Source organism: Myotis nattereri, assembly GCF_964212035.1.
Source record: "Myotis nattereri genome assembly, chromosome: X".
NCBI classification, from domain to species: domain Eukaryota; kingdom Metazoa; phylum Chordata; class Mammalia; order Chiroptera; family Vespertilionidae; genus Myotis; species Myotis nattereri.
In genome coordinates this window covers 65,944,821-65,971,977 of record NC_138078.1, presented here as the reverse complement: position 1 = coordinate 65,971,977, position 27,157 = coordinate 65,944,821, and the positions used below count along the sequence as shown (strand labels likewise).

General features: G+C 40.2%; 1 protein-coding gene across 1 annotated transcript in view; it reads right to left on the bottom strand.

Annotated features, from left to right (window-relative positions):
* The window catches only part of SYTL5 (synaptotagmin like 5), a 334,838-nt gene that overhangs the window by 104,021 nt on the left and 203,660 nt on the right, over positions 1-27,157 (bottom strand). The window contains 6 exon segments of the mRNA XM_081081271.1: positions 2,638-2,816; positions 6,993-7,058; positions 7,657-7,749; positions 9,760-9,866; positions 13,549-13,678; positions 17,168-17,309. Coding sequence (XP_080937397.1) covers positions 2,638-2,816; positions 6,993-7,058; positions 7,657-7,749; positions 9,760-9,866; positions 13,549-13,678; positions 17,168-17,309 — 717 coding nt within the window.

Sequence of the window (27,157 nt, the reverse complement as noted above, 5' to 3'; positions counted from 1 at the left end):
AGAGAAAGACAAGTATCACATGATCACACTCATATGTGGAATCTAATGAACAAAATAAACTGATGAACAGTATAGATCCAGAGACATGGAAGGATGGAACAGAGTGCGGAATCTCAGAGGGAAGGCTGGGGAGGGTGGGTGGTTGAAAGGTAATCAACAAAAGACCTTGTAGTCACATTTTCATAACCCATAGACACAGACAATAGGGTGCTGAAGGCATGGGGTGGGGAGTGGGGGGACAGGGGCGGGTTGGAGGAAGTCAATCGGGGAAACGGAGACATATTTAGTACTTTCAACAATAAAAATTATTTAAAAAACTAAACAAATACAGTCAAGTTGCAGAATACAAATTATTGTGCAAAAATCCATTGCCTTCCTGTATACTAACAAAAAAACCTCAGAACAAGAAATGAAAAAAAAATTCCTTTTGCAATTGCAACAAAAGAATAAAATGCCTAGGAATAAACTTAACAAAGAATGCAAAAGACCTAGATACTGAAAATTATAAAGCCTTACTAAAAGAGATTTTAAAAAGACACATCAAAATGAAAAAAAATATTTATATTCTGTGTTCAGGGATTGGAATAATCAACATAGTTAAAATAGCCATATTACCCAAAGCAGTATACAGATTTAATGCAATCCCCATCAAAATCCCAATGTCATTTTTTAAAAAATAAAGAGACCAAGAAATCATCAGATTTGTGTGGAACCACAAAAGATACCTGATGGCTAAAGCAATCCTGAGAAAAAAGAACCAAGCTGGAAGTATCAAGCAACTTGACTTCAAATTATACTACAGAGTTATAATCAAAATAACATGGTACTGGCAGAGAAACAGACACACAGATCAATGGAACAGAATAGAAATCCCAGTTATAAAACCACATGTATATGGACAGGTAATTTTTGACAAGGACCCAGAAACATACAATGGAGTAAACACAGTCTCTTCATAATGGTGCTGGTAAAATTGGAAAGTCACATGCAAATGAATGAAACTGGATTGCAGTTTATCTCCATGTACAAAAATTCATTTAAAATGGATCAAAGACCTAAATACAAGACCTGAAACAGTAAGTTACACAGAAAACAATATAGGTACCAATCTTGTGGACCTTGGTCATAGACAACATTTTATGAACTTGACCCCAAAGGCAAGGGAAGTAAAAGCAAAAATAAATTAATGGGACTATATCTAACTAGAAAGCTTCTGCAGAGCAACAGAAAGTGACAACAAAACAATGAAGCAGCCAACCAAGTAGAAGATGATATTTGCAAACAGTAGCTCTAAAAAAGGTTTAATTTCCAAAATATATAAAGAACTCATAAAACTCAACACCAAACAAACAACGCAATAAAAAAAAAAAGTCGGCAGACGAACTAAAAATATAGCTATCCCAAGAAGACATATGAATAGCCAATGGTTATAAGAAAAGATGTTTAACCTCACTGGCAATTAGGGAAATGCAAATAATCACTACAATAAGACACTACCTTACACCTTTTAGAGCAGCCTTTATCAACAAGACAAGCAATAACAAGTATTGGAGAAGTGGAAAAAAGAGAATCCTCATTCACTGCTGGTGGAAATGCAGACAACCACTATGGAAAGCAGTCTGGCAATACCTCAAAAAATTAAGAATATAGTTACTATATGTGCCAGCAATCCCTCTTCTGATCACATATTCTACAACCTGGAAATCATGTGTTCAAAAAGATATATGTACCCCTATGTTCATTGCAGCTTTATTTACAGTGGCCAAGAGATGGAAACAACCAAAGTGTTTTGCAGTAGAGGACTAGATAAAGAATATGTGGTGCATATGCACAATGGAATACTACTCAGCCATAAGAAAGGATGAAATAGTGCCATTTGTAAATTTGCAACAACATGGATGGTCCTTAAGAATATTATGCTAAGTAAAATAAGTCAGTCAGAAAACATTAAGAACTACATGATTTCACTCATATATGGGATATAAAACTGAAAGTCGTGAACACAAACAGCAGTGTGGTGGTTGCCAGGGTGAATGGTATGGGGGAGAAGAGGATCCTAATATAAGGTGACAGGAGAAGATTTGACTTTGGGTGATGGGCACATGGTGCAATATACAGATCTTATAACATAGAAAATCACATCTTAAACCTATAAATTCATGTTGACCAATGTCACCCCAAAAAATTTAATTGAAAAAAGATAAATTAGCTTAAAAAAGAATCTATAATAATAAAAGCATAAAATGCTAATTAGACCGGACAGCTGAACAACCTTCCAATGTCATTCCGATGTCCTTCTGGACGAAGCCGCCATGACAGGGGCCAAGGCAGAGGTGGTTAGGGGTAATCAGGCAGGTAGGCAAGAGTTTAAGAGCCAGTGGGCCCGATTGCAAGAGGGAGGTCTGACTGCCAGTTTAGGCCTGATCCCACAGGGATCCCTATGGAATTGGACCTAAACCCACAGTCGGACATCGCCTGAGGTGTCCCGGATTGCTAGAGGGTGCATGCTGGACTGAGGGACCCTCTCCCATGCATGCATTTCATGCACCAGGTCTCTAGTATTCTATAAAAGAAACACATATACTGACAAAAAAATGCAGCAATTGAAATAAACAGCAGAATATGTTACGTGCTTACGCATCTGTCCTCTGTTTCTTTTCATCTCCTATGGCCAGATTTTTGCAATTCTTGACAAAAATATGGAGCCCGCCAGTTTTGTAGCAGTAGCTGATGTGGAGAAGGATTTCACCACTGACCTTCACGTTGCCATAGTCTCCTGTTTCACTGTAAACACTCAGCATGCTATTAAGGCTGGCCTAGAATAAACAAGATAGAAAGGAGTCCTATCTATATATATAAAAAGCCAGCGACCGTAATGCCATAATGACAGGAACAACCAGTCCCAATGATGCCTACTTTGGCCAACGAACTGGCTCAATCAGGGGGTGGCGCTGGCCGACCAACCTTCTGCGGCCCCTCTCCCCAGCTGGCCCCACTCATGATTGGCCACTCCCACCCCGATCAAGGACAGGGTGATAAGCCAACACCCCCCCCCCGTGGCCCTTCCCCCTGGCTGGCCCCACCCCTGATGGGTCCCACCACCCCGATCAGCCCACAGCACCTCCCCCCAGCCAGCTCCACCCTCAATCAGCCCCCCAACCCATTCTGGGGCAGGGTCAGCCATCCAAACACCCACAGCCCCTCCCACAGCTGGCCCCACCCCTGATCAGCCCCCACCACCCCAATGGTCCTGCGGCCCCTCTCCCCAGCCAGCTCCATTCCTGATCAGCCCCCACCACACCAAACAGGGTGGAGCTGGCTGGCCAACCTCCCATGATCCCTCCTCTGGCTGCTTACCACCTATCAACCCCCTCACCCCATTCAAGGGGGGCAGCTAGCTCACAACCCACAACCCCTCCCCATGGCTCATCCTGCCCCCAATCAGTCCCCCCACCCCAATCGGGGGCAGGTCCTACTGGCCAATCACTCATGGCCCTTCCCCCCAGCCAGCCCAGCCCTAATCGTGCCCCAATTGGGGCGGGCTGGCTGGTTAACCTCCGCTGCCTCTTCATCCCGACAGACCCGGTCCCGATCCGCCCCAATTGGGGCTGGGCCAGCCAGCCAGACCCCATCCATGCATGAATTCATGCACGGGGCCTCTAGTATTATACTAATGATCTCTTCACAAAAACCACCCCTTTCATTCAATTATAATTCCTGTTCTTTATAATCAGTAGGGAAATCTAAGGAAATGGAAGAAAGCAAAAATCATTTATTTGCTTAATTTCCTCATTGCATAAAATCCAAGCCTGAGAAAGGATAATAAGATCTAGGACCATTAGTAATGAAGGCAGGCAACTTGCTGAGAGGCGAAGCATTGCTCTTTTGCATTAGTGAATAGCCTTTGTTTATTCACTTTTCTAATGAATATGGAGTCATTGAGGCATTTCCAATCCCATCTCCTCTCCAAATCCCTGTAGCTTTCTCCTTTCTCATTGGGAGGCTCAAGGTCAATATACTTCAAGATCTAGAATGCGTTCACCAGGAAAAACAAAAGCTCATCTATTTGCTAGTAAGAGCTACAAAATTCTCCCTGGTATACCCCCAGAGAGCATCTCATTAGCCTCTGGAAAGTCATAACTGCAGTATTAACAAGGCACCCCTCAGCAGCTGTGTGGCCACCTAAGTAATGTAGGACCCTGGCTTCCTAAACCTCTGTAAAATATCAACCCACAAAATAGAACACTACAGTAACACATCAACCAATACATAAATTGTTTTAAAAAGTCCAAATCTCCCAGAATGAATGAAGTTCCTGATGAGTCACTAATTATGAGAGATATATTTTCAATCAACTAACAAAATTATCCTTTAGTGCCATAAGCAAAAACTCTATCTTAGCAACATGACTAGCACAAAATACCACCTGAAAGGCTTTCACGAGTGACTTAACAGTCTCAAAAATCTTGTTTGTGAACCACTGGGAAGTAAGGACCATGGTAAATGCAGAGAGGTTCCACTTTTGACTTTTTTATATGTATATATGTACACACACACAGGGTGAGGGAAAAGTGGGTTTACAGTCATGAGTATGGGAAACAGTTTATTCCTGTATTATTATTTATTCATTATTGTATTAATATCCATACAACAACTGTAAACTTTCTTTAGCTACACCCTGTAAATATATAAAGTCATTACATTCCTTCAATCACGAAGAGTAAAGATGATTCAAAGAACAGGATGTGGGTCATATGGATAGTATCTCTTCTAGGCTTAATTCAAGGGCAAGAGAAAACCAAGGATGCCAGAATTAGAGGCAGCCTGCCATATCCACAGGTTACACATCAGGTGGATACCGAGGGAGGACTATACTTGGAAATTATAACTTAAAGAGAGCCAGTGAGCGACCTAATTTGTCTTTCCTATTCATAAAATAAAGAAACAGAATTGTCATGATAGTGGGTGGCTTTTATCAGTGCTTTTAAAACTATAATTGCATATGAATCACCTGAGGATCTATTAAAACAAGTATTCAGATCTATTCTATCTTAGGTTGGGTCTGAGATTTTGCTTTTCTACTAGGTCCACAATTTCCAAACTGTTTGTCGAGGAATTCCACAGCACCTCAGTAAACTCACAGGGGCACACAGGTATTTTAAATTTACAAGGGAAACATAGTGTCATCTATCAGACACCATATAAACTACAAACAGTAGTTTGCAGTATCAACATTAAATTACATTTTATTCTTTATAAAGTCCTATCTGTGTGAAATTGAGTTTTTGGCAGTTGCTGTCACAAAACACAAATATTGCATAAAAATCAATGTAGAACAAGAAATTAGCCCTAGCTGGTTTGGCTCAGTGGATAGAGCATTGGCCTGCGGACCAAAGGGTTCAGGGTTCAATTCCAATCAAGGGCACATACCTCGGTTGCAGATTTCTCCCTGCTGGGGCCATTGTCAGGGGTCATGCAGGAGGCAACCAATCAATGTGTTTCTCTCACATCAATATTTCTCTCTGTCTTTCCCTCTCTCTTCTACTCTCTTTAAAAACCAATGGAAAAATATCCTCTGGTGAGAACTGAAAAAAACAAAAATGAAATTAAAGTGGTGCTGTCCAATCAGATTCCAAGATTTAACAATTCATGTAGTGCCAACAGACACACATATCCCATTAGTAAATATTAAGGGCTATTTAATAATGGTATAAAATATTATTTTTCTCTCAGTTTATGTATATTATTTTTTCAATGGGCTAAATTGTCAGGATACCAGTGCTTATTGTTTTATTTATTTTTTACCCAAATAATTAATAAATTGGCTATTCAGGTATTACTTTTGGTCCAGGAGCGCTATGAACATACCACTGAGATACTGTAGGCTCCCTGAACTGACAAAGTTTTAGAATATCTGTTTTAGGTAATGCAATGTTGCTGGTCCATGAACTATCATTTGAGTTTCAAGGCCTTCAAGAATAAGCCCCAAACTCCTCATGTTATATATGAGAAAATTCTGGCTCACAGAAATTGTTGGCAGCGCCAAGACATACAACACGTTCTGCAGATTTTTAGTCTGAGGACTTCCCTAACATACCTCACACTAGTTCCTTGTATCACTAATTCGTGGCTCACCACATTGTTCTGTAGCCACTATTCAAAGAAGTTCCTCTGTAAGCAAGGGGCCCTATAGATGGAAGAAAATTTAAGAACTCACAAATGCTTAAGCTTGGGGGAAATTTAGGCAGTTAAGGAAATTTTACTACTAACCAAACTTTATGCTCTTAACCAAGCCAATGCTGTGATTTAAAATAGAGCTTTCTCTTGCTCTCACTCTTGCTCTTGCTACCTCTGTCCGTCCCTTCCTCCTTTCTACTCTATCTAAAAGCAATGAAACAATATCATTGGGTAAGAATTTAAAAAAATAAAATATAGGTATTTATTCTAAAGGTATCTTATCAATGGTAAATAATTTTGGACCATGTATCTTTTGACTAGTCCTCATATTCTAATGTTTAATGAGTGTTTTTTGGGGGGGAATACTTGGATTTTGATAATTTTATTTACCTTTTATTTATTTATTTATTTATTTATTTATTTTTAAATTTTTTACTTATTTATTTTTTATTTTATTTATTTTTTACAGAGAGGAAGGGAGAGGGATAGAGAGTTAGCAACATCGATGAGAGAGAAACATCCATCAGCTGCCTCCTGCACACTCCCTACTAGGGATGTGCCCGCAACCAAGGTACATGCCCTTGACCGGAATCGAACCTGGGACCCTTGAGTCCACAGGCTGATGCTCTATCCACTGGGCCAAACCGGTTAGGGCTGATCATTTTATTTACCTTTTAAAAGAGAACCTCTGGTAAATTGAATACAAATCAGAAAAAGCTATATGCTGGAAAATTGCCCACCTAACTAGATTTCCTGTACCATAAAATTTGTGAAGTACGGTTGGAAAGAAGGAAAAGGAAAGGTTGAAAACTCACAGTGTCTGAGTCAACATCAGGCACATTTAGGTAGGTCCATTTCTTGTCAGAGCCGGCTTGATAATTCTTTAAGGATGTCACACGAAGGTCAAAAGGAAAAAAAAAAGGTATTAAAATAACAGATAGAAATTAGAGAAGCAAAGAAAAAAGTTACAGACATATAGATGGGTAAAAGGTAGCAGGGGTTCCTAAAGGCTACCTCTTAAAGAAAGCCTGAACACTAAAGTAAGAAGGGTTTTCATTCTGTTGGCAGTGAGAAACTATGGACACTGTTTGACTAGGAGAGAAACCTGACTTGATATTTGTTTTAGGAGAATGTCTGCCAGCAGTGTGGAGAACAATTAAGGAGTTAAGAGAATGGTGGCAGGGAAATGTATCAGCAGAGAATTGAGAAAATTTATTGGCTTGAGCTGAACTAAGGACTGAAGAGGTCTTAAAGCCTATGTGAGGACCAAGGAAGAAGAGGGAAGCAATGAGAAGCCTTAGGAAAAGTCTACACAAAATTAGACCAAAAAGTACTCTGTGGGCTAAGGACAAGTGGAAGACTATAATGACTTAACTCACTAACAGACATTGTCCCAAAAACATTCATATGCCCTTTGGAAGTGAACAGAAAATCAACAAAAGAAAGAATAAGCTTCCAGTGCATTAGAGAACTGCTTACTCTTGACAGGCCACTTGCTAGGCTGTAGGTGTTTGCAGAAAACCTGGAGGACACTACATCATCAATACTTTCTTCAGTTTCTTCCGAGGAGTCCTAAGGAAGGGGGAAAATATCAGTGGTTTGGTTTACTGTTTTCCTAGAAAGTCATTTCACTCCCCAAATCACTTTCTTTTTAAAATACCTGAAAAATCATATACAAATATCTAGAAATCACCCTATTCTAGGTTTTTCTCTTTTGCTATCCATTCAACCTGAATTATATCATCAGAGGAGTAGGGCCTCCTTCCTAGTGGAAGCTTTATGGAAAGAGAATGAAATTTAGAATCACACAGACCTTAGGTGATATCTAAGGTGATTTACTTTGGGCAATTAAATTATTTTTTAATTAAAAAGTGTTTGATCTGTGCATGTATGCATTTGTGTGTGTGTGTGTGTGTGTGTGTGTATACTGTCAAGATGGGTGCTCCAGGTGACACTCCAACCAACTGAGCCACCAGCCAGGGCTAAAATCATATTTCAATGGTTTATATTAGTTTTATTAAATTTGTATTTTTATTAGGTATGACTGTTAAATTTTGTCAATAGTTTTCAGCATCTAGCAAAAATAGTTTTGTATTTTCTCCTTTAATATATTGAAATATTAGCTATGTAATACATATTTTTACATAGATTAATTCTTCCATTCATTCTTAGAATAAAACTTAGTTATCCTTATTGCTATATTTTTCATTCACTGCTAGGTTTTACTTATAGTTTTTAAATTATTTTAAAATCAAGTTTGTGAGTGAAGTTTATAATAGTTTAAAACTATGAATTTGAAGATTTTTTAGAGTTTTTAAGATCAAAAACATTTTTATAATATTGGAATTAACTGTTCTGTAAAGGTTGAGAACAAGTAAACTTTGAAACCATTTGATCTCATTGTTTGCTTCCTTTTTTTTTTTTGGTGGTGGATTTTAAGATAGTTATTATTTATACAACTAGTGGCCCAGTGCACAATATTCGTGCACGAGGGGGTGTGTCCCTCAGCCCGGCCTGCACCCTCTCCAATCTGGAACCCCTCGAGGGATGTCTGATTACCAGTTTATGCCCAATCCCTCTCACAATCCGAGACCGCTGGGTCCCAATCACTCGCCTGCTTGCCTGCCTGATCCCCCCTAATGACTCTGCCTGCTGGCCTGCTCACCCCCAACTGTCCCCCCTGCTGACTTTCTTGCCCCCAACTGCCCTCCCTTGCTGGCCTCATGGCCCTCAACAGCCCTCCCTGGCCAGCCTCATGGCCCGCAACAGCCCTCCTCGGCTGGCCTCATGGCCCCAAACTTCCCTACCTGGCCGGCCTCATGACCCCTAACTGTGCTCCCCTGCCGGTCTCATGGCCCCCAACTGCCCTCCCCAGCTGGCCTAATGGCCCCCAACTGCCCTCCCTGGCCAGTCTCCAGGAAGGTCTCCCGGTCTAATTAGCATATTACCCTTTAATTAGTATAGATAGTAAATAACATTGAGTTTTAGAACTGTAAGTTTCTTGCTTTGCTTTGGAAAAATTATATTATTGTCATTTAATACTTGTGTTATATCTTTCTTCCATGGAGTTCAAATTGCATTATAGCAATTATAGAACTCAGAATATCACAACATTAGAAATGGAAGTAACATTACCAATAATCTAATTCAACTTTCTCATTTTATAAATTAATTTTCCAATAATTTAGTCTTATTCAAGAAAGTAGTTTATTGAGAGTAACTTGAGATGTAGAAATGTTCATATAAAATACATAGTCAGATTAAATCCAGTATTATTTCATTTAGAAAATGTTGATATTTCCCATTTCCCAGGTTTACATTCAGTAATGTGCTTTTAGGTAGGAATTGAAATTCCCAACAGGTGTTTCTTAAAGATAATCTTTCCAGATTAATCTGATTACCTCTGATTACCTCTTACCTTTACTAAATCATTCCTTAGTTATTTTTGTATGCTGGTTGTGAAGAGATTATTGTATATCCTCACTTTACCCTCAACTCATCCTCATGTAAAAGTGGACAAGTTTTGAACAATATCATGCCTTTTCCCCATGATCATTGGACTCTTTTCTGTATCCAACTTACCAAATCTTTGTCTAAAGCCCCAGGGACATACTTGCTTCTTAAATTTACAGTATCTTTTAAGTCTTCTTTAAATGACCCACTCAAATCTAACTCAGATTGACTCTGGTCTGGGGGAAGGAAGAGAAAAGGAAAAATATGAATCACCTTATTTTCTACAAGTTTTCACTTTTCATTGTAAATCTTTCATCTTTATTCCAATTCTTTGTAGGCATGGGACATAGTGTTATGAAAGCAAGTGTCAGACTCAGTAACTTCCTGCTGTTTATGCTAACATACTTTCATTTTAATAACATTTTGAAATTCCCTTGAACTGAATTACCAACAGTGATGTATTCATTTCTCCTTTGATCATAGGAAACTAAATGCTCTATTACAAAATGCTAATTTTAAGGTGTTTAAGTCTTCTGTTTTGCTCATAGATTTTGAAAAACTCTCTCAGAATGGACCCTTAAGCTTAGAAAAAATAAAACATTAACCATTCTTGATTTTAAAATTTATAAATCAAATAAAAGGGAGTGGCTACAGGTAAGTGGGAGAAAATTCTATTTTCTTTAGGTACAAGAACATTTTATAATCAGAAGAATATGTTTCTTTTGAAAATATAAGTTAAAGAACTATACAGTAGTCAGTAATGCTGTGGAAAACTTATCAAGACACAGTTTATTTCCACAGAATAGTTCTATGTCAAAGCCCCGCTGATGTAGATATCATTGCTTAGAAATAAGAAAGATTTAAGAGAGCAATCAAGTAAATAAGTTTGAAATGGTAAGTGATATAAAGTAGAAGTATCTAGCATAGCACCTGACACAGAGTATATACTCAATAAACAGGAAGTATTCAGAAGTAGAAATGCAGCCTATAGGACAGTGGTCGGCAAACCGCGGCTTGTGAGCCACATGTGGCTCTTTGGCCCCTTGAGTGTGGCTCTTCCACAAAATACCACATGCGGGCGCGCATGTACAGTGCTATTGAAACTTCGTGGCCCATGCGCAGAAGTCGTTTTTCGGCCTGGACGAGTGTATTTTGAAGAAGTGGTGTTAGAAGAAGCGGGGGGGGGGGTGTCGGTTGGTCGGGCGACAGGAGATGCGGCGCAGGCGAGCCAAGGGATACGCAGCGCGAGGGAGGCACGTGCGATTCATGCACGAGTTGAGTGAGCCAGTCAGTCATCAGTCTCATTGTGCAGTGGTTAGTGCTAGTCGCGTCTGCAAATCGTGCGTGGGTGACAAAAGTACCTACTCGAAGCATAAAGTTACCTGTATTTTTCCAACCAGCTGCAAATCCTACAGGTATTTTTGTCATCAATTTAAGAATTATAATTCTTTTGTGTTGGTGGCTATATTACTATAAAATGAAACATTTTTTTAGGTGCCCTGTTTGAGATGGCTACAAAGAAGAAGCAAGAAAAACGGAAGACGAAAACCGTGAATTTAAAGTTGAATGTACCTACCTATATAGTTTAAGTTTAAAAAATTTGGCTCTCAAAGGAAATTTCAATCCTTGTACTGTTGATATTTGGCTCTGTTGACTAATGAGTTTGCCAACCACTAGTTTAGGAAGTTCACTTCTAGCCTAGTTTAAAAGGTTTCATTTAATAGGTGAACTGATTTTCTAATCCTAAGCAAAATGCAACAATAACCACACTCATTTAGAAAACCTTTTGGGAGCTACCTGTCTAGGAGAGACTCTGACTCAGCATACAGAATCCAGATTTAGGCTTTATGCAAATATCATCATTAAGTAACAAGTAACATTTTCATGTTGAGAATTTTGTCATGATTTTAATTCTACATATGGGACCTAAACTTCATAATTATGACCAATTTCTCTGAAGAGTTTCTTTATTCATAGGTAATAAAATTACAACATAATATCTGCTACACTGGGTTATTGTGATAATGAAGTGAAATTATATATTTGAATGTACCATATAAATGAAAGGGGTTATTATTAATACCTTAATACTGCTTGCAAATAATTCTTTATTTAAACCACAAAATGGTTAATTTTTTCTAGATATAGGGCATTGCTGACCACCAAATCAAGAAGAATTAACATTTATGTTAGAAATTAGAATTTAAGTTAAACATGCATATTAAAAACTCTCAGATAATCATTAAAAGAGAAATGGTGTATATACTAAACTAGAAGGAAGGGAAAAAATGGAAAGGGTGGGGAGACATCAATATAGAACAGCATTTAATGCCCACAAGAGAGTAAGCTACACCTGATTTAGTCATTTTGTACAACAGAGCAGTCATATTGTAAATACTCAACCTGTGGGTCGCAACCCCTTTGGGGGTCGAACGACCCTTTACCAGGGGTCACCTAAGACCATCGGAAAACACATATATAATCACATATTGTTTTTGTGGTTAATCACTATGCTTTAATTATGTTCAATTTGTAACAATGAAATTGGGGGTCACCACAACATGAGGAACTGTATTAAAGGGTCGCAGCATTAGGAATGTTGAGAACCACTGATCTAGAAGAAAGCAGTAGAGAAAGAATAAAACCTAGAACAAAAGCGAGGTGAATGGAATATATAAAGTAAGATAGTAGAATTAATCCATACCTACTGGCAATCAAAATTAATGCAAATTGACAAAAGTCAGATAAATTTTATGGTATGTAAATTATATTTTAATAAATCGGTTAATTTTTAAAAAGTTGATTTAATCACACTATTGTCTATGCCCATGGGTTAAATTCTTCCCACCCATGCACCCCTGCCTTCCCTCTGAGATTGGATAGTCCGTTCCATGGGGACAGAAGGTGGGTACAAGCTAGAAAGGGTCAATAGGGGAAAAGGGGGACATGTGTAATAATTTCAACAATAAAGATTTTTTTAAAGTTAATATCCTTGAGCTCTGGGCAAGTGTCCCTCCCTGCCTTTCATATCAAATCAGCCAATTATATTTGGTACTAGAGGCCCGGTACATGAAATTTGTGCATTCACGGGGGGGGGGGAAGGGGGGGAAGGGGGTTCCCTCAGCGCGTCCTGTGCCTTCTCACAGTCCAGGAGCCCTTGGAGCAGTGGTTCTCAACCTTCCTAATGCTGCGACTCTTTAATACACTTCCTCATGTTGTGGTGACCCTTAATTTCATTGTTACAAATTGAGCATAATTAAAGGATAGTGATTAATCACAAAAACAATATGTAATTATATATGTGTTTTCCGATGGTCTTAGGTGACCCCTGTGAAAGGGTTGTTCGACTCCCAAAGGGGTCGCGACCCACAGGTTGAGAACCGCTGCCTTGGAGGATGTCTGATTGATGGCTTAGGCCCATTCCCCCGCAGGGCTTAAGCCAGCAGTTGGACATCCTTAGTGCTGCCATGGAGGCAGGAGAGACTTCCACCACCACTGCTGTGCCCATCAGCCATGAGCTCAACTTCTTGCTGAGTGGCCCTCCCCCTGAGGGAACACACTGACCACCTGGGGGCAACTCCTGTGTTGAATGTCTGTCCCCAGGTGGTCAGTGCGTGTCATAGCAACCAGTTCTCTGCCATTCGGCCAATTTGCATATTTCTAGTAGCCTTTTATTATATAGGATAGCTCTGAAACTTGGCAGTGATGCCTGCCAAGTGTACACTTAGGAAATAGATTTTGCATAAATGTAAGAGGCTCAAAACATCACCTGGGACCACCTATAAGTAGTTCTTATGGAGTGGGCCTACCACCATGGGTCCAAAAGAATAGACAAGTTTTTTCTAAGGCATGAAAAGAGTAAGCTACACCTGATTTAGTCATTTTGTACAGCAGAGCAGTGATATTGTAAATACCCACCTGAGGAGAGGGAGGCCCTGGACACTGCTATGGAAGGTGTGCCAGAAGTGTTTGTGCAATGATTCTTTGTGAAGTCCTCTGAGGTGCCTTCAATGGCAGCCAAATCCAAAGAATTTTCAAAACCATGTTCCTTCTCACAAAGTAAACATTAACAGAAAAAAACATTATACTGACAATAATTTACTTTAAAATCCTTCCACAGAAATACACTTCAGTAAAGCCACATTTAAGTATGTATTCTTTAGAAGAGAGTTGATATTTGGAGGACCCTCATAAGGAGTCCATATAACTCTAAAACTTATTAATAATTACTCTCTAATTAATGCTAATGAAGGCTTTGGAAATAATTTTTCATTCACAAGATCTGGGAGCATTCTACTATATGGTTAGTAAGTGATACAGGTACTTCCAACTTACATAAATTATGTATAAGAATCTGGCAATCTTCATACCCTCAGAGTAGGCTTAAAACTATGGCCCTATGCTTGTTCCCCTTTCAACATTCTTTCTCCTCAACCACCCCTTACCTACTCCACATCCATTTAACAGAAGACCATGCCACCTTTTCCATTTAGCAGGCTAGATGATCAGAACCTGGTTGGTTACATTGTTATTGAAATGGAACTTTCATGAAAGGGGCTTATCAAAGTTCATAAAAGGATAAAGAATGGGTACTTCCCTAATTTAGAGGAATCGGTGATTTTTGGGTACTGTCTTGCTAATAAATGCTTGTGTAAATTGCAGAATTCAGTCTGAGACTTGCTTTCATTGTAACATATAATAAAAGAAAACTCTGTCCAAAATGTCCCTGGGCCCATAAGGGCTTGGCTGTTATATCACTCCAACATTGCTTGAGCATTAAAAACATAATTTTGAACTTTTTAGTAACTGAGTCAAGTTTAAATGTCCATGGAAATGATACCACAATGTGATAATGATCAAATATAAAAGAAATTTTTAAATTCATTTTTCCATAACAATAAAAAATGCTTTTAAAAATTCTACAGGAAGGAATTTCCTCCTTGTTGCCCATACCTTAGACACTGAGGGACATTTTGATGAACTCACTCCAGAGAGATGTGGCTCTCATTTGCTTAGCATGCTAATCACTGCAGCTTCAATATAGACTGTTTTTGGTCTTTGATTATTTTCTAACACATACTCCCTATAATAGGAAGGATATAGCTCCTAATTACTTGCTGTATACCACCTAGATTTATCATAAGACTGTCACAGCGGTCAAACAGATAAATTAGTTTAGGTCAGTTTTCACCAACTCCTCAAAATATTGTTCATACATTGAGTCCCCCAACAAAGTAAGACCAACTTCCTTAGAAACAACTATGTTGACAGGAAATTTTCCAATTGTCACTCTGGGAGGATAATTACTATTGAACACTAATTTCCCCATTAATATTGTACAGTCATTAACATGCAATACATACCCTGGAGATTCAGACTGTGAAACCTAAAGTTGACAAGTTACATTATAGCAGAGGTCAGGTTAGAGACTTTGATGTTCTAAGAGTTTTTCATTTTAAAAACTTACTTCTCACATGCTAAAGAAGAAAAGAATATTAAAACAAAGAGATGTTGAGAAATGGGACTAATTTGGGAGAAGTTATATTGATTATCATCTCATTCTGTATACTTCTTCCATTCATCATGAAAGAGAAGTGTGCTTCTTAAAGTACTGTTCTGTCTTACGTTTATTCAACAGAAAATATTTCTTTTTATGTCTCATATAAAAGACTAGCTAGATCAGCTAGAATGCAAAAGTTAGCGCAACACAGGCTATTGCCTAAATATATGTACATATACTCAACTCAGTTCTAGGGAATTTATGTTGGGGAAATCTAAATGTTGTTTAATAAAAAAAATTCATGTAGAGGCTGCCAATTTTTAGGGTATTAGCACATGGCAAGGGTGACATTTTCCCCTCAAAAATGGTACTTAAGAAGATAATCCTTGTTTTGAGAACAAACTTGACTAGCTTACTGATCATTAAACTGATAGTCTTCTGCTACCCAAGGCTACAGCTGCCCAGCTATTAAATTTTTTAAGACTTCTGTATCAGTTATAAATAGCACCCTTCCCAGTCTATTCCCTTCCCTGTGCTTTCCCTCCTCCATAACCCTAGTTTTTCCCATAATGCAGGTAATGTGTGGCATATAAGGGCTCCCAAGATATTTCCCTAAACTTGTGCCAGTATTTGCTCTGATTGTTCAGTTTCCCTGCAATACCAGTTCCTAAATACTTTGAGGTTCATTCCTTGTTAGGTGACCAAAGAAATGAATATAATTATCAAATAGCCATGTATTTTTCTGGCTATTGAATAGTACTGCTTGCTGATCTTAATATAAGTATTTAAGAAATTTCAAATATGGCATCTCTATTATCAGCAAGTACAATTTAGACTACAAGTGTTTAAATATATCTATTATTATTAAATCTGTCTGAATGCCTTTTGGCTATTCCTTTTAAAAAATCTGTAGAATCTGATTACTCACAACCTCCACTTTTATCTTTCTTTCCTGAAGCCCAGTCTCTGACATGGCATTTTGGCTTCTACTCTTATTCCCCAGATCCTGCATAAAAAGAAGCCATATCATGTCACTCCTCTGCTCAAACCATCTAATTATCCCTATCTTATCCAGAGTAAATGCCAAAGTGCATACTGTGATCTGCAAGGTTCCATCTGTCCTCCTCCCTTCATTCATCAGCAATAGCCACACAGACTGTCTTACTCTTCCTTGTGCATATCACTCATGCATACACCTCAGAATCTATGCACTGGTTGTTCCTTCAGGGGCATTAAACATATTTTAGATATTGGTTGAGCAAAGCCACTGATTTTTCAAGGAGGTCGCCCGTAAGTAATTGGAACAGCCATCCAGTAATGTACCTGCTGAATATAAGTGGTGTTCTTTCCTGGAGGAATTATTTACTGCAGACTCCTACATGGCTAATTCATTCAGATCCTACAAGTATTTGCGTGACCAGGACTGGCATATAGCAGGCCCTCATTAAATATTGGCTGTCTAAAAAAAAGCTATAGTTTTTATATAAGGTTTGTATATATATATGGTTTTCTGCTTAATCCAAAAAATCTAGTGTTGTTCATTCATTCAAAAGAGCAGCTTCCATATACACACATATATTATACACACATATATTATGCAATTTAAACATTCATTATGCATTGACCCCTTATTTTAACAGATGTATAGAAAAGAAAACTAGAAAATAATTTCAAGATTCTACTTTTCCTTATTTAAATCAGTTTGCAAAAATTTTAGTGCATTCAACATCTTGAGAAGTAGCACGGAGTATCAAAATCAAAGATTTCTAAAATTATTTATATGTTGTTTAAACCATATAGCCATTTAAACCCTCATCACACAAATTCCACCTCTAAACCTGTTCCTTCTCTTTACTTCTACTGCAGGCTTTCTGTTGGGAGCTAAGTATGCAAGAGGTTCAGTTCTGATAAAGAAGCTTCTACCATTAATCATTGTAAACAACATGCACTGAGATACAGAGAGTTGAGAACCAGTAATGTCATGGTGGTGAGGTCAACTCCCAGAAAACTGATGTCCCTTCACATTTGTGTACTTACTCTACTGATGACTGGGATCATGCTGCATGGGCTTGGGGCTGGTGACCTGTGAGTGACTGGGGTCATACCACTGCTCTGGCTGCTCCTCAGGGTCCCAGGACCAACTTCCTTGTCATTAAGATCTGATGAACCAGTGCTTCTTCTAAATGAGAACAAACATTCTGAATTAACATGGAAACAGAGTAGCAACCAAAGACAAAGTCATGGAAAAGCTTTTAAAAGAATAATGATGACATAAGGAACCACATGAAATATACCAGAGCCATATCATCACCTATCATGGCACCTTCTTCCTCAAAGACCTTTAGGGGATCACTAGGTTAAACCCTCTTTATCTGACTCTGGAGTTTTTGTCATTGAGTTTCATCCTACCCTTCCAACTATATCTTCCACTGCTCACCAGCATTCTTTCAGCCAGTCTAGGTTCCTTACTATCCTGTCAACTCACCATGCTCATGATCATGCTTCTTCCACCTCTAAGGCTTTTGCTCATGTTCTCCTGATGGAAAATGCCCTATTTGTCCCTCTCCATTCATACAAATCTTCCCCATTCTTCAAGGCTCATATGAAGTCCAGCCTTCCCCACCAGAACTTTCCTGTCAGTCATAGGCCTTGTGACTTACAGTCTTTGCCAAACTATATAGCACTTGACTACACAATACCTTGCTTGGCCTTCTAATTGTTCCACATATATAGGCCTGGGTGCCTCTTTCAACTGTGAGTGCCTTGGGACAGAATTCATGATGTATTTACCATAATACCTCTAGCACCTTCATAATGCCTCAGTACATATTTAATAAAAGATTGGAAATTATGTTTTTTTTCTGTATTCAATGACTGACTCATGGTGCACATTTAATAAATATGGTATGAAAATAATGACATTCTGTAAATAAGCTTGACTCAATTTCATGTTTGTTAAGTTATTCCATTCCACTCAATAATGATTAATAAAAAAATAGTTACAGCCCTTAAGGTGATCACAGATTTTCTCATTAAACTAGAGGCTCAGTGCACAAAAATTTGTGCACTCAGGGGGGGGCATCCCTCAACCCGGCCTGCGCCCATTCACAGTCCAGGACCCCTTGGAGAATGTCCACCTGTCAACTTAGGCCCACTCCCTGGGGGATCAGGCCTAAGCTTGCAGTCAGACATCCTTCTGGCAGCCAGGAGCCCTCGGGGGATGTCTGACTAAAGGCTTAGGCCCCCAAGGGATCAGGTCTAAACTGTTAGTTGGACATTCTTAGTGCTGCCACGGAGGTGGGAGAGGCTCCTGGCACCACCACTGTGCTGGCCAGCCATGAGCCAGCTTCTGACTGAGTGGCACTCCCCATATGTAAGTGCACTGACCACCAGGGGGCAGCTCCTGCATTGAGCGTCTGCCCCCTGGTGGCCAGTGCTCATCATAGCAGCTGGTCATTCTGCCGTTCAGTCAATGTGCGTATTAGCCTTTTATTATTATTATATAGGATGTCCGTAATTCCCCCCTTTTGTCCCCTCTACCCAGCTCTTGCCCCCCACTTCTCTCTGGCCATCACCATACTGTTGTCTGTGTCCATGGGTTGTGCATATATTTTCTTTGGCTAATCCCTTCTTTAAATTCACTTCTTTAGATTTTTATTTTCAGAAAAGTGCTTATAACTGGACTATTATATATTTTCTATTATATCATTTAGAATTAAGATATTTTTTAATTGAACCCTTTTAAATTTTAGCACAATTTAATAAATTATGCTAGAAGCAATTAGGAGATTTTTCATGTAATGCATATACATTTCAATTAATATTTTATTAATTTTTAATTTTTTAATATTTTAATTTGAAATAATCTCATACATGTAAAAAACCTATAAAATACTACAGCATATTATATGTTCCCTACACCCAATTTCTTAGGTGTTAATAATTTAAACATAACCATTATACAACTAACAAAATTTGGAATATATTTTTCTTATAATCTCTTTAATGTTACTTAATCCATTTACTTTGTTTTTGTTAATCTTCACCCAGGGATATTTTTCCATTGAATTTTAGAGAGAGTGAAGGGAAAGGGAGAGACACATTGATTGGTTGCCTCCTGCACATGCTTTGATAGGGACTGGGGATCAAGCCAGCAACTGAGGTACATGCCCTTGACTGGAATCGAACCTGGGACCCTTCAGTCCATGGGCTAATGCTCTATCCACTGAGCAAAACAGGCTGCAGCTTAATTCATTTACCTTTCATCTATATGTGTCTTTATATCTAAAGTGAGTTTTGTTTTTGATTCACCCTCATAATCTGTCTTTTAATTGGTGCATTTATGCCACTGACTTTCAGAGTGCTTACTGATAGAGTTACTACCATATCAGGCGGCTGCTGGGGCTTCTGGGGCGGGCCTGCCCTGGATGGTGGCACACTGGTGGCTTGCGCTGTTCTGCCCTGCCTGCAGTACGCAAATTAGCCGCCATCTTTGTTGGCGGTTAATTTGCATATTGCACTGATTACCCCACGGTAGGTGTAGCGAAGGTATGGTCAATTACCATGTTTGTCTATTATTAGATAGGATAGAGATTCATAAGTAAATATAAGTTTTGACAATTAGAGTAGAAGAGAGTGTTTTTACTTTATTATTTACCCTCAGTGAGCACAAAATATGCTGCGGTAAAATATAAGCTTTATGTATTTCAATCTTTCAGTAAAATTTTAATAATTTATAAGTATACCTATAATAATGAATTTCTTATTGTAAAAGTGCAGCAGTGATAGTGATTAGGACTTATAGTTGAGCCAATAAGAGGAGAGATTTATAGGAATAAAGAAAGTGTATTTTTTTTTCAAAAGAATATCTGACTGTGTATTTGTCATTAGCAAATGATAAATCTGGCAGAAGAACTAGCAGTGACCATCAGAGCTGTCAAACACAGCTGATAAATTTTTTTAAGCCTGTGCATCAGAGAAGCCACCAAAATCAAGTATGTCCTGACTGATACTATCAGCTGCCGCCACCCTCAATGATTATGCAAATAGCAGCTGCATTTACTGAGTATTTTCTAGATGTTAGACACTTTCCATTCAGCAGCATCCCTGTCTTAAAAAATGTATTAATGTTCCTATTTTAAAGATGAAGAAACTAAGTCTTGGAGAGGCTGAACAGTTATTGCATGCATGTATGAATGTACTAGTACATACACACACATGCACACACACCTCCAACACACACACACACCACAACCACCACCACACTGTCACAGTTAGTCCATGACAAAGTCAGAAGAAAAACTGAGAATTTTCTGCTTACTCTAAGCCTGTGCTCTTGTAGTTTCTCATATTGTTTACTCATCATTTCACCAGGATCAACTTTTTACAACCAATTAGGTTCTACACTGATAAAGTGAGATATCAACAAAAAGGTAATCGAAAGATCAGAAGCTGGGATTAGTGTCTTGGAATGTGATTTTAAAAACTATGAAAGTTATCTGGTGGCATTCCTTTGATACTACATAGAAACAGTCTCTGGCTTTGTCTTCCTAGATATGGCACTCTGAATAAATTATAGTACTATGCACTCTGCTCAGGAGGGGTCTAAGATTGTGTCTTTTGATTCTGACAACAAGATAATAAAATTTTGTGATTAAATAGAGTAAATGAATTATAAGTTGGTGATTTTCCTGAGCCCTCCTACCTCAGGTGCTACATTTATACATTTGACAACAGTTAACCATATTCATACCATTCCAAACGATTCTACTCACCTCAGAAGTTCCATTTAAAAGAGACTTAAAGACCTACCTAGTAATGCTGTGTTGTGACTATAGGTATGTACTCTCAGAACAATATTACCACAAAAATCTCTCTACCTACTATTTTAGGTAAAATCTCCTTTAATAAGAAAGGCTAGGAGTGAATCTCGCAGAAATGAGCCAAGAAGTTATGATCCAAAGGGATACATGTGGATAGTTATACTCTTGTCTGTGCTGAAGGTTCTCTCTAACCCAAATGGGTTTGAAAAAGTCCCATTATAAATTAGCTCCCACAGCCACTGAAGTTCTAGATAGATACCTCAGCTGTGGGGGCTGTCACTGAGAACTCTGGGGTCTAAACACAAAGCTGGGCCCCCCAGAACAGAGAAAGGTGCCCACAAAACACATGACTATAAAAATCATCAGTGTTGCTGTCAGGGGAAGATGTCTGGAAATGCAGGCATCCTCTTAAAGTGCCAACACACAAAATTTCATGTGCAGCCACTCACATTGGACTCAAGCAGAGGGAGGGCAGAGTGGACTGGAGCTGTGTAAGAATAATCCAGGGTTGGGAGCTCAGAGGTTAGAGCTCAGAAGTCAGACACCCTGGCTTCCTGTGCTGAGACATTCCCTCATGCTCCAGAGATCATCTTTCTTAGGCAGAATTTTGCTATCCAGGCAGTTTTTGCCTGGAAGGAAGACAGTTGAACCACCCTATTGAAAAAGGCCTGTGGGAAGGCTGGGAGTGTTAGTGGGGGAGGTAAGAGATCAACCGAAGGACTTATATGCATGCATATAAGCATAACCAATGGACACAAGACACTGGGGGGTCGGGTGAGGGCATGTGCCGGGAGGTAAAGGAGCCTGGGGGAAGGTCAATGGGAGGAAAAAAAAAGGAGACATATGTACTACTATCTGTAATACTTTAAACAATAAAATTAAATTAAAAAAAGAAAAAGGCCTTGCCTAATCATGTGGAGTTTCTGAGGCTCATTAAGATACTGATAATAACAATTATCCTTCAGGCAAAAGAAATTTCCCCACCTTGTTGGAAAACCACTCACCCCAAGTGTGGACAATTACCTGAGACTACTTGAGGCTGAATCCAATCAGTCTGCAGGCAGAGGTGGGTTTCTGGAGGCCTTGAGTATTTACCTGATCTAATTACTCAGAAATAGCATTTGGGTCCCTGCCACTGCCACTGTCCCAGATGGTGCAGCCAGCTGGACCTCAAGCAGACACCACCCTGGACTGCACAGAAAGGCAAAAGTCAGAGAGAATGCAAGCACCTGAAGGTGACATCTGCAGGATCAGCTCTGTAGGTAAAGGGAATACAGTTCAGAACAGGGACAATAAAGGTGTGAGACTCAAGGCAAACCCAGCCTCTGGGCTAAGGAGTGCCCAACCACTGGACTACTAGGGCAGTGGTCGGCAAACTCATTAGTCAACAGAGCGAAATATCAACAGTACTTCTTCAAAATAGACTCGCCCAGGCTGAAAACCAACTTCTGCGCATTGGCCATGAAGTTTCAATCGCATTGTATGCCCGCACCCGCATGTGGTATTTTGTGGAAGAGCCACACTGAAGGGGCCAAAGAGCCACATGTGGCTTGCGAGCTGCAGATTGCCGACCACGGTACTAGGGGATTCAACCTCTCAGACCTCAATCAGGTCGCCCAGATCCAGAAAGGGACAGTGACTTACATTTACCTGCAATACAGAAGCTCTCAGGAGGCTCAATATAGACACACCAAGGGACCAGATTCAGTAACATCAGAAAAAAATCCAGTGAGCCCCACAAACAGTGGACCCAAAGCACCTGTATAACATCTGCAAAACAAAATTGGGGTTGAACCTCCCTGGCAGCAAGTAAGAGGGGAGATCCCTCCTACAAATGGGACATCAACAATCAAGTCCCAGTTACAACAGGGGAGCCCAAATAACACACACAAGCGGCACTCCTAGAGCATCCAGCTCAGATAAACAAAAAGACTGCACCATAAGACCACTCAAAACACTTTCTACATAAGGCTATCCCACAAAGACTGGGAGGCATAACAGTTCTATCTAATACATAGAAACAAATACAAAGAGACAGCTAAAATGGGGAATAAAAAAACAACAACCCCCAGATGAGAGAAAAGAGGAATATCCAGAAAAAGGCTAAATGAAATGAAGGAAAGCAACCTATCAGACATAGAGTTCAAAGCAATGGTTATAAAGATGCTTAAGGAACTTAGTGCAAATTACAAGATCATGTAAAGGGTAACAGAGGTCATGAACAATAACCTGAAAGAAATGAGGAATGATATATCTGACATCAAGAATATACTGGAAGGGATTAAAAGTAAATTTGATGAAGCAGAGGATTTAATCAGTGATTTGGAAGACAAGGCAGATATAAATACCCAATTAGAGGAGCAAATAGGAAAAAAAAAAATTAAAAAGCAGGAAGGTAGTTTAAGGAAGCTCTGCAACAACATGAAACATCCACATACCAGAAGGGGCAGAAGGTGAGCAAGGAACAGACAACCAGTTTAAAGAAATAATGACAGAAAACTTTCCTAACCTGGTGAAGGAAAATGTCACACAAGTTTAGGAGGCACAGAGAGTCCCAATCAAGATGAACCCAAAGAGTACAACACCTAGACACATCATAATTAAAATGACAAATGTTAAAAATAAAGACAATCCTAAAGGCAGCAAGAGAGAGACAGAAAATTATGACTTATAAAGTAGTTCCCATTAGAATGTCAGCTGACTTCTCAATAGAGAGACTTCAGGCCAGAGGAAGTAACATGAAATACTCAAATTAATGAAAAGTAACAGCCTAAATCCAAGGCTACTGTATCCAGCAAGGCTATCATTTAAAATTGGAGGTGAAATAAAAAGCTTTCTATAAAAAAAAAAAAGGTTAAAGGAGTACATTACCACCAAATTAGCAATGCAAGAATTGTTACAGGGACTGTTTTGAGAAGAAAAGGAGAAAGGGGATCATAGGAATAAAGAAAATAACAATGGCAATAAATATCTATCTACACTAATAAAAGAGAAAAATGGTAATTGGCGTACGATGATACCCTTTCCATTGGCTAATCAGGGCTATATGCAAATTAACTGCCAACTAAGATTGGCAGTTAACTGCCAACTAAGATTGGCAGTTAACTGCCAACAAGATGGCGGTTAATTTGCATATGTAGGCACAATGCAGGGAGGCGAAAGGGAAAGCAGGAAGAAGCCCCCTGCCACTGACAGTGATCGGAAACCCAGGGGGGAGCTAAGAGCTGGGGGGCAGGGCAAAGGCGGCCTTGGGGCCGGCTTTGCCCTGCCCCCCAGCCATGATCGGAGAATCAGGTGCCTTTTCAGCCCTGGCCAGTGATAGCAGGAAGTAGGGTTGGAGCCAGCAATGGGAGCTGGGCACGGTCGAAGCTGGCAGTCCCAGGAGCTAGGGGCCCTTTGCCTGGGCCTAAAGCGAAGCCCATGATCGCGGGGCCACTGCAGCTGTGGGTCCCCGCTGCCTGGGCCGGACGCCTCAGCCAGAGGCATCCTGCAGAGGCAGGGGCGGAGCCCACTCAATCACAGCCCCCCCCCCACCCCCCGCTGCCACTGCAGGTCCCCGCTGCCCAGGCCGGACGCCTAGGCCAGAGGTGTCAGGCCTGGGCAAAGGGCCAATCCAGTGATTGGAGGGTGATGGGGGTCAACGCCTGAGGGCTCCCAGTATGTGAGAGGGGGCAGGCTGGGCTGAGGGACACTCCCCCACCACACACACACCCACTGCACGAATTTCATGCACCGGGCCCCTAGTCAATAATAAACTTAAATGTAAATGGATTAAATGATCCAGTCAAAAGACATATGGTTTCTTAATAGATAAGGAAACATGACCCATATATATGCCAAATATGAAAGACCCACCTCAGAACCAAAGCTACACACAGACTGGGAGTGAAGGGATGGAAAAATATATTCCATTCAAATGAAAGGAAAAATAAGCTGTTGTAGCAATACTCATATCAGAAAAAATAGACTTCAAAACAAAGGCCATAATATGAGACAAAGAAAGCCATTTCATGATAATAAAGGGAATGACTAAAAAAGAAAGCATAACCCTTTTAAACATATGTGCATCCAAAATAGAAGCACCCACATACATAAAAAAACTATTGATTGAAGCAGGGGGTACTGCGGGGGTGAGGCCGACAGAGCCCTAACGAAGCATGCCCTACTGAGGAGACCAGGTTCAGTGACGCAGATCTAAGTTTATTGTGTAAGTGCAGCAACATATATAACATTCTAGACCAATCAGAAATTTACACTATCCTTAGGGCAGCCAATAGTAGGAAAGATCAGGGTAGTATGTAAGGGCTCTAGGAGGTCTGCTCAGGTGGGCGCTGCCACTTCCCAGTGTGCCGAGGAAGCTTGTATAGGTGGAGTGTGCTCACGCCATTGCATCTGCCACTGCACTGAGATAAATCTCCTGAGCTCTTCCCACATCTCCCCCTTCTTTTCTTATTAGCGCCTGCTGGAGGTGTATGATCATGGCTTGCTGGGCACTTAGCTTAAGGAACATGTATAAACAGCAAAATAATACTATTCCTATGAAGAATCCTACTATCATGACTCCCCAAATGAGGAGGTTGGCTGGGTTTAACCAGGAAGTTAGATGGCTGAGGGCATCACTTAAGAAACCAGACTTAACGGGTTTCACTTGGGTATTATTGCATGAGGTGCTAGGAATATCCACCCTTGTCCCGGGGCAGTCCCCTTATCTAGAGTCCACTTAAGGAGGTTAGGGCTACTGCTCTCAGCCCATACCATCCCATTCTATGGCAATGAGACCGGTTCCGCTCCGTCACAGGGTAAGCCCACAGTACAGTTAGACACTTGGACAGTGGGGAATTGTGGGCTGTCAGCGCTGACAGGCAATGAGCACCCCTGGATGAGGTATGGCCGCCCATACATGTTGTGCTCGCGCCTGAGAGTTTGCTATTATGATGGCACACATTAATAGGAATAATGTCCCTACTGACAGATTGCCTTCTGGTGCCATGCGTGCAGCTTGGTCCTGTAAGTTCTTGATGTCCCCCCCCGGTAATGTTGTGGGCTCGTCGATGTCTTGGTCATCTCCGCTGCTGGGGTTGGCTGTCCTCTATGGTCAGGTCCTCCATTTCCTCTACAGGGGGTGATGATGGTGGTGTTCTATGGCTCATCGTTGGTGGTGCAGGGTTTGATGTTGCGGGCAGGAATCCATGCGGGATTTTTTTCACCTTCTGGAAAATACAAGCAAACCCTCTCTCTTGGGTTAAGAGTGGGTCGGTGCCCTTCCAAGCCCCAGTTAGTGGATCTCTCCACCGGACCAAGGGGAGAGGTGTTGGTATGTCTCTGAGACCTCCCCAATGTTTAAAAATGGGAGGAACACCGTCAGGGGCAAAATGAAAATAATTGAGAGTTAATAAGGCCTGTTGTAATAGTTGTTGAGGCATGCCTGTATTTCCCCCTTCTTTTTCTTTTTGAATCTGGGTTTTTAATTCTTTGTTCTGTCGTTCTACTATGGCTTGTCCCTGTGGGTTGTAGGGTATGCCAGTAATGTGTTTGATGTTATGTTTTGTGAGGAATTGCTGAAAAGCCTCGCTAGTGTAGCAGGGACCATTATCTCTTTTAATTTCCCAAGGGAAGCCTAATGTTAAAAATGCTCCCTTGAGGGTTGCTATTGCGTGGTGAGTCTTTTCACCTGTGTGAGCCTGAACATACATGGCCCCAGAGCAAGTGTCAATGATTACATGTACATATTTGAGCCTACCGAAGCTCAGAATATGGGTCACATCTGCTTGCCATAAGGCATTGGGTTGGAGCCTCAGGGGGTTGACCCCTTGTGGCTGGAGGGGGCCTAAAGGCAATAGGGGGCTGCAGGTTTTGCATGCCCATATGAGATGCTTACAGCTAGAGAGGGTTAAATGAGGAAATAGCTTGTGCAAGCTAGTTGCCTCTATCTCTGGATTGTTTTTTCTCTTGTCTTCATGGCTGGAATATTCCTGATAATTTCTCTCTGTTGCAGGAATCCACATGGTCTTGGAGTTGTTTTCTGAAAATATATAAACGTATTCTTGACCAAAGGTTAATAAAGGAAACTTTACTTGGGGTTCTATTTATTTTTGCTTAAATGAATTTCCTTTGGCTTATTTTGATACCACATAGGTTTTTCATGGGTGTCTTGCTGTTAGCATTATAAATGAAAAAAAATTTTCTAGATGTAAATTAGTTACAG